Source organism: Syngnathus floridae, chromosome 15 (genome assembly GCF_059516105.1).
Source record: "Syngnathus floridae isolate MCC-2025c chromosome 15, RoL_Sflo_1.0, whole genome shotgun sequence".
Lineage (NCBI taxonomy): Eukaryota > Metazoa > Chordata > Actinopteri > Syngnathiformes > Syngnathidae > Syngnathus > Syngnathus floridae.
The window spans coordinates 7,779,270-7,796,006 of NC_142427.1; the positions used below are offsets into that span (position 1 = coordinate 7,779,270).

General features: G+C 41.8%; 1 protein-coding gene across 1 annotated transcript in view; it reads left to right on the forward strand.

The window, feature by feature from the left end:
- Positions 1–15,549, forward strand: part of spns2 (SPNS lysolipid transporter 2, sphingosine-1-phosphate) — a 33,684-nt gene extending 18,135 nt beyond the window's left edge. Inside the window, exons 3-13 of the mRNA XM_088399065.1 lie at positions 131–267; positions 1,589–1,740; positions 2,527–2,593; positions 4,618–4,760; positions 5,679–5,840; positions 5,908–6,097; positions 7,261–7,326; positions 7,609–7,707; positions 9,318–9,481; positions 10,819–10,865; positions 13,055–15,549. Of these exons, the coding sequence (XP_088255191.1) occupies positions 131–267; positions 1,589–1,740; positions 2,527–2,593; positions 4,618–4,760; positions 5,679–5,840; positions 5,908–6,097; positions 7,261–7,326; positions 7,609–7,707; positions 9,318–9,481; positions 10,819–10,861 (1,223 nt within the window). The 3' untranslated portion in view covers positions 10,862–10,865; positions 13,055–15,549. The remainder of the gene's footprint in view (positions 1–130; positions 268–1,588; positions 1,741–2,526; positions 2,594–4,617; positions 4,761–5,678; positions 5,841–5,907; positions 6,098–7,260; positions 7,327–7,608; positions 7,708–9,317; positions 9,482–10,818; positions 10,866–13,054) is intronic.
- Positions 15,550–16,737: the final 1,188 nt, after the last annotated feature.

Here is a 16,737-nt window from a genome sequence, read left to right on the forward strand (position 1 = left end):
AGCACTAATGGGACCTTGACTGGGAAGTTGTAAAAAGTTGGAGGAATTATTTATGACCAGTGGGAAATAAGCCGCGGGGCACAAAGCAATATTTTGTAATGTGTCATTTCTTTGTCGTTTCCTGTCACAGTGTTCATCTGCAGCTTCATGGTGGCAGCTCCCATCTTCGGTTACCTGGGCGACCGTTTCAACAGAAAGGCCATCCTGAGCTGCGGCATTTTTTTTTGGTCCACCGTTACGCTGTTGAGCTCCTTCATCAGCAAAGAGGTACGACAAAACAATGGCGGGACATAACAATGGCGGGACATGTTAGCTTGTATCGCAGACAAGCTCATTATCGTGGATACGCTTTTATTGAAAGCACGGAAATGAAATGTCACGCTTGCCGTAACCGCGTTGGCAGTTTTTACATCTTCGCCCTCCATCCAATTAAGCAAGGCCGAAGCTTGGTCTCGGTTACGAGACTTTAGAAGATAAGACGGCAGTTTAACCACCCCTTGACAGCTTGTTTTGATATCTTTAAAAACCTTTGTGTGCATTCAACAATAACATTACTCTCAGGAGCAATTACATGGGGAGATTAAGTTCTAGAGCAAAAGGCTTCATGTGCATGTAGACAACATTGTACTAGGAGCGCTTGGAAATAAATGTGCAAGACCTCCACCAAGGCTTAATCATATGGCAAATCAAATAGCATCAATACAAACTGACCACACGATAAAAATCGTAGCTAATGAAAATGAAAGTCACAACATTTGAAATGATACAAAGTAGTATATCGGAAACTGCAGACGGGAGGAAGGTCACCCAAGCAAATCGGCATTGATGAATACATCACCGCCAAGATTCAAGGTATTGAAAAGAGCTAATGTGTGCCATTTGACTGGCAGCCACACACAGCTTGAAAAGCTGAAGCACTCAAATTCTGCCGACCAGCATTATTGGCTGCACCGCTTTGAGTGGGAGCTGGTCAGAAAGGAATGACAGCATAGACGTCTCAGGAGGGTGGAGACAAGATGGCAGTCTTTTATTTGCCTGAGCGGGGAAATGCAGCCAGGCGACTTAAGGGGCTGAGATGAAATGAAGTACTGCTGTTGAATTGAGGAAGTACTCCTCAGTCTCTTCAAGCACATTTTTGGAGTATGCTTAAGCCACTTCAATTCCTAACGACACCTAATGCTAATATTGTAGCAGCACTGCAAAATTAAATTTCTCTCTCAATCTTAATCATTTGATTAGATGAGTGACATTAGAAAGGATTTATTTTTGTATTACAGACGCAGAAGTACTATATCTTTCCAGATAGTGCGTTGCCATGGAAACAGCTGCCCACACAGATGCCCCTATGACCACTCCTTAAGCCATTTAATTACAAATTACAATGTCTGAAAGTGTGCCAATGATTACAGGACAGTCAAATTATTTTACAGCTTATTCTCCAGGGGCGGAGCTACATGGAGGTGGCCAATAGCGACTCTACATCTAGGAAATATTTGATATTATGCCATTTCCACATGGATGCAATATTCTGAGATCCCTTTTCAAGAACAAATGAATCATTTCTTCCATTTTTATTGTCTCTGTGCAGTACTACTGGTTGTTTGTGCTCTCCCGCGGCCTGGTGGGCATTGGAGAGTCCAGCTACTCGTCCATCTCCCCCACCATTATCGGAGACTTGTTCACCAATAATAAGCGTACCATGATGCTCTCTTTCTTCTACCTGGCCATTCCCTTGGGAAGGTGAGCAGCAGAAACATCTCACTCTCTTGTGTCCAGGGATCAATTAGGACATGTCATGAAGGTCCGACTCAAAATAAAATGTTTTACCTAGATACAGCTGCACTAACATCTCCCACACAAGAATGCAGTACTTTAAATATATTGAGGTGGGTGTGGGAATTGGAGACATTTTAAGCGCAAATCTGCAGCCCTCAATGAGAAAAAGGACCACAGGGAGAGAGTAAACAAAGCTGAGTGATAAAAGATGAATGGACCGGTGGATGGAGCACCGAAAAACCCCTTTGAGGTTTAACATTATGAACAGAACAGTGCGGAGCAGAATGCCGAGAAATGGAAAAGTCGCTCAAAGAAGGAGAACCGTATGCTGTAATATTTCATTGAAATAACACAACGTCATTCAAATCCATCTTTTTTAAGTGGACCTTCTCGTACCGGGTCTTGATTTATAGTTTATTGATCGTGTTGTATGCTCTCTAGAATTACATTGGTCGTTTGTCCTCAATGAATTTGGAGGTTATTTTTCCCATTAAACACTGATTGGCATTCATTCCATTAATTTTGTATGTTCTCCTGAGCTATTTAAGACTCCCTACAAATAGAGCAATTAGCCAATCAGCCCAGTTGCAACTAGCGTCCCCAACTTCAAATACAGTCTGTGTTTATTGCTAAATTGAAAGGATGGAAAACAAACACTGAGCAAAGTCAGACCGATGAGTCATACACTTGATATAGAAATGACATCCATGTGTCAGTGGCATCATCGGCACTTGTGTTTTTTTCCTGCAGCGGATTGGGTTACATCCTGGGCACCAGCGCCAAGGTAGCTGCAGGAGACTGGCACTGGGCATTGAGGGTAAGGCCATCAACTGCTGCATTATACACACAAACAAACCCACACAAGGACGGATTTAGTGCCCCTCCTGCGGGGCTGTGGTTGGGGCCGGCGTAGATCCGGGTTCAGAGGGGTCAAAAACACAGTGGGGGCACACAAGGCTGGACGTTGTGAGGAAGTGACAGGGCAAACCGCGCTAAAGGCAAAATAAGTCACTCACGCGTTGACGTCACCGCCGATCCTTCAGAAAAGTTTGCAAAATTGAATCTGAAAGATTTAAATTGGCATCTATGCTACAAATTCTCACGGGGTCAACAAACTTGTAATGTAAAATATTTTTAGGAGGGGGGAGGGGCTAATAGAAATGACATTATAATAACTTCTTTAAAAAATACAGACCGTCCGAATAGAAATTCTGTGGGAATGACAGTGTAAAGTTTACACTGTAAACATTTGCTTTTTTTTTTTACTTCACCTCAACTCAAAAGAGAAAAACTGGTTAAATGTGAAACAGGATTCCCTAGGTGAGGCTGACTTTGGAGGTCATTTTTTAAAAAAGCCCAAACAATGTAAGGCCGTGACTCCTCTAATGAAGCAAATGACATTTAAAGGCGGAAAAGAAACATTCCTTCGGCGGGTCACAAAGGATTTCTTCGGATTCCTGGACATGACAGGTAGTTTGCTGGCTTTGGGGAGGGAAACAGGAAGTCAATACTAACCGGTCTTGGTGGAACGTTAAAAACATAACAATAAAAAGGGCAGTTTGTTCCACTGTGGCCACAGTGACATTCTAACACAACAATTCAAAAGCCAATTAGTCAGTGGCTCGGCATGTGGGAGGAAAACAAATATGAAGGCATGAAACAACGGCGCTATCCTGCTGTCGGTAAAAAATGACTCGACAGAGCTTCCGCTTGTTTTTGCCCGCCGTGTTCCTGCGACCTTCCTTGTTTGGCTAAATGATGGTCGGCAAAAAGGAGGGCGGGGGGAGGGAACTCGCTCGTACGTGGGATTGCCAACCATCCATACGTACGTACAGGAAACGTGAAATGGGCCCTTTGGGATTCAAGATTTTGCTGCGCCTTGCTGAATAATTCTAAAGACAATTTTTGAATTCATACATCAGAATTTAGCAGCAGAAAAATTAAATACAAAGTATAAAATTGATTAAATCCAGGCTTAGTCCATGAGGATATCTCATATAAAATTCCCCTCATTAATATTCCTGCTGCAGTGAAAATTGCAGATATGACAAGACGCAAAAGAAGGAAATAATCAATGTATGTAATCCTCACACCTCCGAGATGGGAAAAAAATAAAAAATAAAGCACATTACATCCGCCTCGGAGATGCTCACTTTTTCACGCCACACAATTTATGCCTAGAAAGCCATTTCATGAGCTACTTATATCATATAAACAATATTTGCTCTGGAAGATTAAATTGCTTTTGCATCAGTCGAGTAAATCTCGCCCGCGCATCTGCTACATAATTGATGAATATAACTGCAGACTATGCTATATTATACATGTGGAGCGTAAGTAAAAATTCATTGTATTATTCAGTATACAAGCATTGTAGCTTATTGTAGTGTAAATAAAATAGGAAGAAAAATACAGTCGTCGGGAAAAATAAATAAAAGATTTTGCATGTTAGATGCCTACGTTTGAATCTGAATCAACACAGAATGACAACATCATTTCTATTTACAATTATTTGTGTTTTTATGCACGCCGATCGTATTAATCGGCCTCTCATCCGCAATATCTTGATTGTAACGGGCTCAATCCGATTAGAATATTCCCAATTGGGTGTGTCAAGAATCTTTTTTATTCTGATCAGGCTTTCAATGCAGCCATGTAAACGTCGCCAAACACACAGACAGCACTAAGAGAGAAAAGCAGCGTGTGTTCAAAGTTAGAATGTCAAGCGTATCGGCAAACACAGCGGGCATCCATTCAGCTTTTAAACACACAATTCCTTGTCCTGCAACCATCCTGCCTTCACTATGCATCCCGCGAGGCCTTATACAAGTGTTCCCATAGGTGTCTCCGGTTTTGGGGATGACTGCAGCAACCCTGATCCTGCTCTTTGTGCCTGAGCCAAAGCGAGGAAGTGCCGACCAGATGGGAGGACGAATCAAAACCCGGACGTCATGGTTGTGTGACATGAAGGCGCTGGCTAAGAAGTAAGATGACTCGGATCGCCTGTTTTAAATGAAAATATACATTTTTGCAATATAGAAGCTGTTAGAAATGTCAACAGCAGACAGACACAGTGAGTCTTTGTCAATCACTTGCCGCCATTCAGCAACACTGCTCGACTGTGAGTGAAGGCCGCTCAGCCTCTCGCTCGCTCGGGATGTGTGCACTTTTGTCATGGCTTGACCTTTGCTGGGCACATTTCTTAAAATAGCTTTTTCCAAGACATAAAGTTGACTTTGCCATGGGGGTTTATTGCAGGTGAAGCACCTTATTCTTGATCGGAGCAAGAGTTTAAGTGTTGGCTGACACAATCTTCGATTCAGTAACTCTGGAAGGTGTTTTTAATAGCATGTTATTTTTGCCTCCAACATTAAACTGTCAAGAGGAGTCGCGTTTCATTTTATTACTACTTAACATAGACACTTATTAAACCTAAAAAATATTCATCAAAATTACTCTCTAATACCGTATTTTCCGGACTATAAGGCGCACCGGACTATAAGGCGCACCATTAATGCATCATGTCAGATTTTTAATCCAAATCATTCTCCATTTTATCTTTTTTATTTAAACTTCAGACGCAACAAATTACTTCATAATCACAAAATAATGATCCATAGTCTTTTTGATTCATGATTCATAGTCTTCAGCGGGCCACTTATGATTGATTTCATGACACAATGCTTCGGGCCAGTTTAAATTGAGGAATTTGGTCCCTATATAAGGTGCACCGGACTATAAGGCGCACTGTCGGCTTTTGAGAAAATTTTAGGTTTTTAGGTGCGCCTTATAGTCCAGAAAATACGGCAATTTGACTGTAACGCACTGTTTTCATAGACACTAAAATTGTTGACCTGTCTCTTTGTGTGTGCTTTTCTTTTTTTTTTTTTTTAAATGTCCAGTCGGAGCTACGTGTTCTCATCCTTGGCGTCTGCCGCCGTTTCCTTTGCTACGGGCGCATTCGGGATGTGGATTCCCATCTACCTTGCCAGAGCTCAGGTGGTGCAGAAGACCGCGACTGCAGAACCGTGCGACAACAAAGAAATCTGCAGCAGCACCGAGAGGTGAAAGACAAAAAAAGAAATGTTCCTGAGCAGAATCAATAATCAATAATCTTCTTCTGTCAACCAGTCTCATCTTTGGGGCAATCACGTGCATCACGGGCCTGTTAGGCGTGCTGATCGGGGCCGCCACCACGCGTCTATGTCGGAAGAAGACGGAGCGGGCCGACCCCCTGGTGTGCGCCGTCAGCATGCTGGGCTCGGCCATTTTCATCTGCCTTATTTTTGTGGTGGCGAAGAAGAACATCATAGGAGCTTACGTAAGAGTCTCGTGCAACGTGTGGGGAAAGAAAATAGTTGCTTGTATTTGCACCGTTGTATTTGCATCTGTTAAACAGATAGCAAGATAAATATTCATATTTTAGTGCAGTTGGCAATTAAAACTCTTGGCACACAAAAAAATTGTTGATTCCAGAGAACGGACCAAAGGTTATGCGTCTTAAAGCCTAAAGACAGAATTAACACATCGGAAAGGGTGCAGCTCGCATGAAACAATGAACTGTGGCAGGCCAGACTTATTTCTCAAGCTTATCAGGAACAAAGGAACAGGAAATTATTTTCAACACGTTGCTGGCTAATAATGTTAGAAAGACGTTTGTTTTTTCAAAACAGCCTCGAAAATCTGCAAATGTGCCAAGATAGCAAAACAGGTGATTCAACTCCTTTGGGAATTTGAAATGTTCTCACACCTCTCATTTGTTCAAATTTGAACTCGCCTCTTGTAAGTGGTCAGCTCATATATGTCGGCGTGGCACTGACGGACAAATCTGTCATATTATGGATGGTGACACGGTTGTATCATCAAGATATAGCTAATCAGATGAGAAGCCTTTCTTCCTCGCTCTTTCACAGCAACCACGTCTCCATCTCTCTCTGTGCGGTATAAGCAAAAGGGTATTTCCTCAACGGGAAGTCGACGTCAACACTCTTTAAATACGCCACACAAAAGCGGCGGCCCGTATAGATCTGTTACAAGCAAATCCCAATGGGGGTTGTTTTTAAAAAAATAGCCAAATAGAAATTGCGGCTTCTACCGCACCTTTCATGTACATACGACCACAACAAGCTATTCAAAGTTTACTACCACACCCAAAAAAAAAACATCAAGTAGGATCTCGTAGCTAGAACCAAACTATGGAAAAAAAAATTAAAATATATAAAAATAATATAGACATATAATCTTTCTGGTCCATGCAGTTTTTCGTCTCGTCGGAATCAAACTGAAGAGCGTACAATTGAGCCAAATCTTAATGACATGTTTTTCAACCGCAGCAAGGCAAGCAGTTGTATTCGGCAGTGCATGCCCACACACAGCAGCAGCTATAATGTTCAAATCTTCTTTGTGGCTTTGTGTCTCCTAACCACACGATGGAAACCGGTCGGTCGCCGCTATATCATGCTAAATGTTGTTGTCTTTATTTAGGTCTGCATCTTCATAGGAGAGACGCTGCTCTTTCTGAACTGGGCCATAACAGCCGACATTTTAATGGTGAGTATTCCTAACCTATACTTATCCTCGGCGTCTCCGGGAATTCTGTTATTTTACCGATTTAATTACAAATACGCATGTTGTATTTTCAGTCGTGAAAGCTGATGAGATGTCGGCACGAACACGGCTTCTTTTTTCAAATCTATTTTTCATCCTAGCTCAAACTTGACTGACTGAAAATTTTCCTTCGCGGTTATGTCACTTAGAGTGATGACAAACGGTGTGCGCCAAAGGAGCAAAATCCATTTTTCCAATTGGCTTCTTGTGACCTTCTCTTTGCAGTTTGTGGTTATTCCCACACGGAGAGCAACGGCGGTGGCCTTCCAGAGCTTCACCTCTCACCTACTGGGTGATGCAGGAAGTCCGTACCTAATAGGCCTGGTAAGTTAAGTTAGAAATTGATGGAATGTGCAAAACGAGAGTCGGGAGTTTGCCACTCAGCTAAGAGACGTTTTGGTATCCCAAAGAAATTTCAGAGGTCAAAGAGGTGACCGAAACTAAAGTAACTATGTAACTCCACCAGGAAGAACGCTGGAGATGTTTTCATGACAAAACACAAAAACATGAGTCACCAACCGCTAATGCTGCAGTGACATTAAGGATATCAAAGTCCACTTTGTTTATCAACTTCCTGACGGATGTACACGGCGTATTGTGAAATTGTATGGAATGTTCACAAGGGGCTCGGTCAGGAAGTCTTTGACTGATTCTTAACCACAGCTGTCGAGCCGTTGTGGCGCTCCCCTTTTCATTCCTTTTCTTGATGCTGAACAAAAAAGAATGAAGCCACTACTGACGAGCTTGTCAAAAGACAAAAGTCACTCGAATACCAGGAATAGAATCATAATGATGGCTCGCTCGACACTGAAGAAAAGCCCTGCTCGCACGTTTCAACCATTTTGAACATCAGCAGCTACTTTGGGAAGCTACCGTATTTTCCGCACTATAAGGCACACCTAAAAACCTCAAATTTTCTCAAAAGCCGACAGTGCGCCTTATAATCAGGTGCGCCTTATATATGGACTAATATTGAGCCACTACAACAGGCGTGTCCAAAAGGTATACATCTTATATATGGACAAAGTTTTAAAATGGGCCATTCATTGAAGGTGCGCCTTAAAATCCAGTGCACTTTACATATTGACAAAGTTTTAAAATGGGCCATTCATTGAAGGTGCGCCCTATAATCCGGTGCGCCTTATAGTGCGGAAAATACGGTACATAAATTGAATTTTGCGATCACTTGAGTTAGCAGAAACAATTCTACTTAACCTAAACTGTGTATCAGCACTCTCAACCAAAGTTTCCCATCTGGCCTGGGCAGTCCCAGGGTTTCACAGTGCTGACCAAGAGGAGCCACAATGCTCCAAGTGCGTCACTGCTCACTGCCTCAGTTCCTAAAGTGAGCTTTCGCATACAAGTGCAATGCAGTCATAGTGACGCTTAGCCAGCACAGGCACACAGTACACAGGAGAAGGTTGCAACTCAACAGCTTTTTGGATTTCTGCTCATCAAATTCTACCAATACATCTCAGCAGCTGTGAACAGAAAAATCAGGGGTAACTTTTGACCTCCGAGTCTTTCACTCTCAGACAAGAAGCTCTTGTCCTTCCTTACGCCTCGGAATAATTAGCAGTCTATTTAAAGCAACGAACCTCCCCGTGCCATTTGTCGCTGGCTTTGAGATATGAATGGATCTACACTGAGGCCTGTTCTCCTCTTGGTGTTATTCTTTGACTGCAAAGTATTCCCATGACATTACACTATATGGACAAATATTTATCACTCTCAGTTGAATTCTACTTTTTCATCAGAGCCAGACATTTTGGAATACTCGATTGTGTGGGAAATTTTGCTTTGGTTTTCTTAAGACCCAATAGTTTTATCCTTATGGTTTATACTGGAGGTTGATTTAAATATATTCACATGAGCAATGGTGCAGACAAGACTACTTTGCAAATATCTGATTCTATCTCCTTTCTGTGTTGCAGATCTCCGACAGCCTACGCGAGAGCTACACGACGTCGGCGCTATGGCGCTTCCTCAGTCTGGGCTACGCCCTCATGCTATGTCCCTTCATCATCGTCCTGGGGGGTATGTTCTTCCTGGCCACTGCGCTCTTCTTTCTGGATGACCGAGACAAAGCTCAGAATCAGTAAGTGGCTGACTCCTGGCAATGTTGCAATATGGGCTTAAATCCGCTTTAAGCATTTTAGTCACCATCTGAGTGGAAATCAAAATGCGTGTTGGCTTATTTGTATCTATTTATCTCACTTGCTTTATATTTTTCCAACACCTTCTTTTGTGTTGTCCCATTTTGTATCACACCGACATTCTCAGAAATGACTTCCTTCCTGTAAAAGTCGAGGGACATTTTTAGACGGGGTGGCAGTACGTCTGATGCCTGACGTCACTTCGCCTCTTTTTTTTTTTTTTGGGCCATTTGATAGTTCTTCCCACACCTCATGAACAGAAATGCAACATTTGCTATCGTTTAAGCGGAAAAAAATTCTATTAGCAATTCAAAGAAGTTGAAAAGTAACACTAGAGGGAAAGGTTTGGGAAGGGATCATGGAAATCTGTACAGTACTTTGAAATCTTGAGGCCAAGCTGTTAATCTGCCTCCTGAGTATTGTTAAATGTATGATTTTACAGAGGCCGTCGAGCGGCTGTGATGTGGTTTTTGTGGGGCTCTGCTCCTGGAAAAAAAAAGCAACAAATCCAGAAAAATCACCCCCTATAGGCACTAAAGTATTCGTCTGTGGTCCAGTACTGCATTCTCTAAAAATAAGCAGAAATGCTGGAATAGAATTTTTTTTTAGGTCTCATTAAGCTAAATCGTAACTCACTTCACAAATTTCTACAAGACTTGTCAATGAAGAAAAAAAAAAAGTTGAGCAGCAGTTCTTACATAACATGGTCTCCTCAGGGACTAAGAACAGTGACAACGTGTACGACTTTGTACAACGGGGCTTGTTCCACGCCTGATATTTATAGATTACATTCACGCTATGAAGCCTCCGATGTATAAATTCCAACTGACTGTTTCCCCTTCTTTGAGTATTTATAAGAACCAAACTCGCGTCTATTTCCAGCTTGGAGGAGAATTTTTTATTTTTATTTCTCGGCTACTGCTGTCTTTTTTTGGCAACACCGTTTCTATAAATAGCTCAGGCTTATTGCGTGACCCCCCGCATTTTGCCCAATCTACATTTACACTCGCTGATGTGATGAGTGAGCAGATGGTTCTCATCTGCCGTGCCAGGGTTGACCCCTTTTAGGGGGGTGCAGGAAGTCTGCAGCAGCTTTAGGAACAAATGCGTCCTGAGTTGATCTCACATTTGATGGAGTTTGTAATTAGAAGAGTTGGCTTTTTGATTGCCATGGCGACACTACTAATTTTGTGACGATGCAACCACATGACTTTTTCAGTAGGTTTGCATTTCATCTTGTTTTCTGGCATCTAAATTCTTAAATGTCTTGTCTCGTCAGGTTGAGCCAGCTCTCTCGGCCCTCGACTTCCGTCAAGATGTGATCAGGTAATTTAATTTTTTTAATATTAACACCAAAGTGATCATATTTTGGTTCAGTGTGAGCAGGAATGCTTGTCTACTCTGATTAAGAGGCGATGAGTTCAGGGCATTGTCCTCGGGTGGGTTAGGCTCCAACTCCCCTTGACTCCGAAAAAAAGATAAGCGGTAAAGAAAATGGATGGCTGGAAGAATACCAAACTATCTGGCATGGAGTAGCATATTTCCTTTGACGTGAGGTTATCCAGACTTTTAATACACGCGACTGATTGCTTACAGTAGCATTGTGCTGAAAGAGTGTCCAACATTCTTGGCGTGGTTATTTGACCTATAACTTAACATCTTATCAAGAGCCGGGCTTGCAGCCTTCCCCAGTTCCTGGCTTTTTTTCTTTTTTTTTTTTTTATCAGATGTACACAGCTTGCTAATTATTAACCAAGGAGAGAGAGGAAGAAAAAAAAAAATGACAATGCAGCAGCCAAGTTTACACAGTAGAACAATGAGGAGCGAATGTAGTCGCCGGTACAACATAAGGATAAATTTTAAAGGTTATCATATTCAACCAACAGTTCCAAAATGTCAGCTAATTGACTTTTGGATATTTTCCGAATTTTTTTCTTCCACCCGTCCGTCGAAGGGATCATACAATTAGCATTTTTTGAAGAATTAATACGTTTTGCAGAAAAACGGGAAAAAAAAAAATCCTAGCTCCACCAGTGAGCCAATTAATATTCTTGGCGGGAAGATTGAGCCTGTCAAATGGGTCAGCGTGAGATCCGACAGCAGAACTTCACGCAGCTCGTGAAAGGAATCACATCTTGAAGTGAAACTCGCATTTGCTACCTGCTGTCCAAAATGAAGTGTTTATACAGGTGCAGGCCATTCATTGAGTCGAAACTAGAGAGGAAGACACAGAGACGTGCGTCACACACTGTGCCAGTGATGAAATATTTGACCTCCTTTTGTAGACACTTCCACTCGTGCCCAAGTGTGAAGGCAGGAACCGCTTTAATCGTGAGCTGCATCCTGTCAGTCCCAAAGCGCTCAATCAACTTGATTGGACTTTATTCCCTGGCCAGCCTCCATTAGCTCAGGAAGAGGAAAGCTGTGAAGGGGGTAGGGCAGGGAAACCTGCCTTATGATGATGGAATCGTTACATCTATTTATAGCCCCAATTTATGTTTTCTATAAGAGTGTTACCGTATTTTCTGCACTATAAGGCGCACCTTCAATGAATGGCCCATCTTAAAACTTTGTCCATATATAAGATATATACATTTGGCCCGCGGGCCGGACTTTGGACACGCCTGCTGTAGTGGTCCGTATATAAGGCGCACCTGATTATAAGGCGCAATGTCGGCTTTTGAGAAAATTGGAGGTTTTTAGGTGCGCCTTATAGTGTGGAAAATACGGCACATTAAATTTCAACTTTACTACAAAAAATGGAAAGCAGCAGCCCAAATAAAATCTTCAATCCAATCTGCTGCCTCAAAATAATTTAGGCAGGAAAACATGGCGTTTTTTTTGTTTCTGTGTGTGTCCCAAAAGACCTTGGGGTTTTGTTCGCTCTGTTTAAATAGTAAGATGATTAAATGTCCCACTTGTATGGTGAATATGAGCAAGAGCGAAGCTGTGCCAAGATCCCGGCCGGGGGCACTAATCCCATTGTAGCAGCACTTGTCATTTGTGTATGGGGGCACTCAAGGCACCAATGAATAGACAACGGGGGTCACGTCACTTTCTTTCTCATCCAGTCTGGACACGTCACAGCAAAGACACCTTGAAAAAAATAATAGTAATACCGTATTTTCCGGACTATAAGGCGCACCGGACTATAAGGCGCACCTTCAATGAATGGCCTATATTTAAACGTTGTCCTTATATAAGGCACCGGACTATAAGAAAATTTTGAGGCTTTTGAGAAAATTTTAGGTTTTTAGGTGCGCCTTCTAGTCCGGAAAATACGGTAATATTCTTATGTTTGCACGTGTGTGTGGTATTGTTGTTTGGGGGAGGGGGGAGTCATGAAATCATGTGTTGGTATGGATGCAGGGAAAATATTTAGGTCACAGGCTGGTGCTAGCTGTATCCGGAAGGTTCTAACAGATGGCCTAAAAGCTTTGGACCTCAACATTAATTACATAGCCATGTTGAGGACACGCACTTACCACGCGATGTGTCTCCTCTCCTCCTTTCAGGTGACACCCAAGCGATGAAGCAGCAGCCGGGACCACAAAGTGGAGCTCAATCTCAAGCCCGTCCGTGCCCTCGTTGGACGGCCGGCATCCTCCGTTGCTGCTCCTCGTCTTAACTTGAGCACGAGGGGAGGGAGCGTCTTGCCCCTCCTTGGAGACGCCTCCGAAATGGCAAGCTGGTGAGAAGACGCACAGCGGCGTGCCAACCTGACAACTGGTGTCCTCCTCACCTCTGCCCGAGAGGATCCACTGAACTTTTACTCCGAGGAGGAGGAGGAGATGACCTCCGTGACATCTCTTGATGCCATACTACTGAATGCTGACCATGAACCTGCCCTGTCTGTCTGTCTGTCTGTCTTTGCCTGTCTGTTGGCCGTCAATCTGCACCAAGTGCCATACATAGTGTCATTACATTCCTTCCGACTTTGCACTGACCACCCTCATGACATCACCACCGACTATGTTTACATGCACGACTCAGCCGCTCAAACGGAAAGATAACACAAACCCGTTTTGTGGATTCCTGTAAACAGACCAAAGCCGCAAACTTCCGGAATGCTGCAGGAAAACCTGCAAGTGCTCAAATGCAAAGGCGCGTTTACCTGCCACCATCGCGTCACAAACGAGGTCATGCGTGTAAACATAGTCTTCATCCGAGAGCCAAAAATTTTACCGTGCACGGGTCAGTGAATCAGCCTTAAAGTTCTCCTGTCCGTAGAGCAAAGCAGCTGTTTCCACCGATCCTTTTTAAGTTCGGAAATCACAACACGAGGGGATGCTTCTGATAATTCTATTTCACAATCTTTATTTTAATGTGAGGTCCGTTTTAAAAGTTGGAGGATGCTGCCTGTTTCTGAGGGATCAACACGTTATAAGCTGGGTGGTTCAAAAAAAAAACAAAAAAAAAACACTGGATTATATATTTTATAATTTATACTATGTATATATGGTTTTGCCCTTATAAAAAAAGAAATGACATATTATTGTGACTTGTATAAGGGTTGTTTTGATGTACATGGGAAGCAATAGTTTTTATTTTTTTTGTGGAAGCTTTTTAGGCAGTGTGGCCTTATCAGTGAGCTGGCTTTCTCACTCTCTGATGCTTTGGTTTTGAATTTCTGGAGACAAAATGCTCTCACAGAAGCTCTTTTTAAAGACAGACTTTAAGTCCAGCCCACACTGGATAGAATAACATCTACCCTCTGTCTATATTTTAGCAATCTCATGCCTTGACCAGAAAAGAACCTTTGACATGAGCTGCGGTTGCAGCTATTAGTTTATTGCTGGAGGAAATCGGAATCCCTGACAGGAAAAGGAAATGTTCCAACAGATAAGCGAGGATCCCTCCGTCTCAAATAGTTTCAAACATGCAGTTGAAGACAAAATTTTAAATTTCAATCATGAGAAAAACAAATTTGATTGCATTCCGTTTAAAAGAAGTGGATGCAATTTGCTGAAACCTTAAAGCTACAAATAAAAGTCCAAGTTTTGAAATAGATGCATGAAAGGGAGAAAGGAAAAGCACTTTTCAGGCTTGCAAGGAAATAGACGTGACAAGGATGAGTTGACCTTGGTGGAGGGAGGGATGAAAGAGTCCTTCTCGCACTGAGCATGCGCGGGGGTCGCGACCTCGGCGGCGGATGATTAGCTTTAGCTTCTCTCCATGTGGAGCTCACTGAATGTGATTGTGTGCAACCTGATGCATTTCGAAACTTGCATCCTCTTAATAATCGACCGGTAAGCTTCTTACTGTCCTGAATTTTTATTATCACCAAATGTTTTAATGAATTATTTGAAATTTTATATATATATGCGCAGCAATGGTAATATATTGTAAAGTGATGGCTTGGATGCAATGTATTTATTTGTTTAGCATAATGATGAAGGGAATTGTTAAGTTTGTGTAAATTACACTTTAATTCATGTCGTTGATTTTTAGACACCGGCTTGGTCTCCCTTTTCTATGTAAGATTTTTTTTGACTGAGGCTTATCTCATGCATTTTAAACACAGAAGGCTTCATTTTGTATTTTTTTTTTTTTTTAGGAACAACTGGTTGAACCATTTTGCACATTAACATTCAGGGATTTATTTCAACAATAGCGTAGCATCCATCTCTATCCCAGAGGTCATTTCATGCTCACGTCAAGGCATCCATCAAAAAGTGGATCGTGAATTGATTTGCCAAATTTAGTTTAGTATCAGTCCTTAAGTATGTCTCTGTATCTACTAAGTCAATGTTAACCATCACCTTGGTGATGTGTTGAGAATGCATTCTTTCTTGTTATACAAGAATCTTGTAAATACATTAAAGAAACCTGCAGTATTTCTGATGTTCAAGCAGAAAACAAAAAGGTTATTTTTATTTTCAGGCAGGCTTACCCGCGAGAAGTGTGAATTGATATTATTCTAGAACTGAACTGTGATGCTCCCGCCATGGGTTGTTAAAAAATGTACACATCTGTAATTCAAATAAACCTACAATATTTAATCACCTTATATTTTGTCTATGTATTTATACAGCAAATCACACATTTCAAAAAACAAATAAAATGGCTAGTAAAGAGATCGGCGGCACAGTTTCGACTTTAAAGTGCTTCAAATAAGATGACCAATTGACCCACAGCTTCCTTTCATTCAAGTAAAATTAGGCCATTTGTCATTTGCCTTGACACACCCATAGAGTCACTGGACACTTTTGTTCTAATAAAAGCCATTACCAAAAAAAACAAAAAATTACTGATTTTTTTTTTTTATAACAAGGTTATTGCTTTTGTTTCTGGTAGTTGTATAATATTAATAATAACAATACATTTTATTTGTAAGGCACCTTTCAAGGTCGCCGTACATAGATGAAATTGCATACACAATTAAATATAAAAACAGTATAAAAGCAAGGAAACATCTATGACAATTACAAAACTTTTTTTTTTTTTTTACACATGCATTCAAATCAACTTGAAAGTGCTAAATTTAAGTAACCATTCTTTATATGCATATAAACCTACACATCTTTGTCGACTCACAAAGCCTTGTTTTTAATTGAAGCGCCACAATGCTACACTTAGTTCAGGAATGAACTAGTATATTGTTCAGGTGCAATGAAGCAGGGCTCAGAGAGGCCCTGTTTTGTAAAATAAGTCTCCTGAGTGGTGTACAGACACACACACACACACACACACACACACACACACACACACACACACACACTCTTGGCAGTAGTGTAAAAAAGAAGTGCAACTCTTTGGGTTGATGTTCATTACAGAGGACGGAGTAATTTAACGTAAATGCAAATAGCACTAATGGATGCTCTATGACAGGTCTGCACAAACTCTAAACTAACTATATACTGCATTAGTGACAAAAGAAGTCAGGGATTTTGGAGTCTTTCATTAGACGGCGTTGCATTTGAAATGTGTCGGCTTGAAAAAAAGAGGATGATTACATAGCAGCCACAGGAAACTCCAAGTGGAGAGAATCAGTGTTTGGTTGGTGGATGACCCACACCAAGCCACACCCTTTCCCACAGATATGCAGGCAAATATGCACCCCAAAGTCAAGCCCTGGGATCTCAAACATGGGCAGGAAACACTGGGGCGTAGGCAGGAAAAGCCTAGCCATTCTCGGGAGCGCTGGAATTTCCATTTACACATCGCCACTTGAACTGGCAATTTAGTGGAAGGGCAA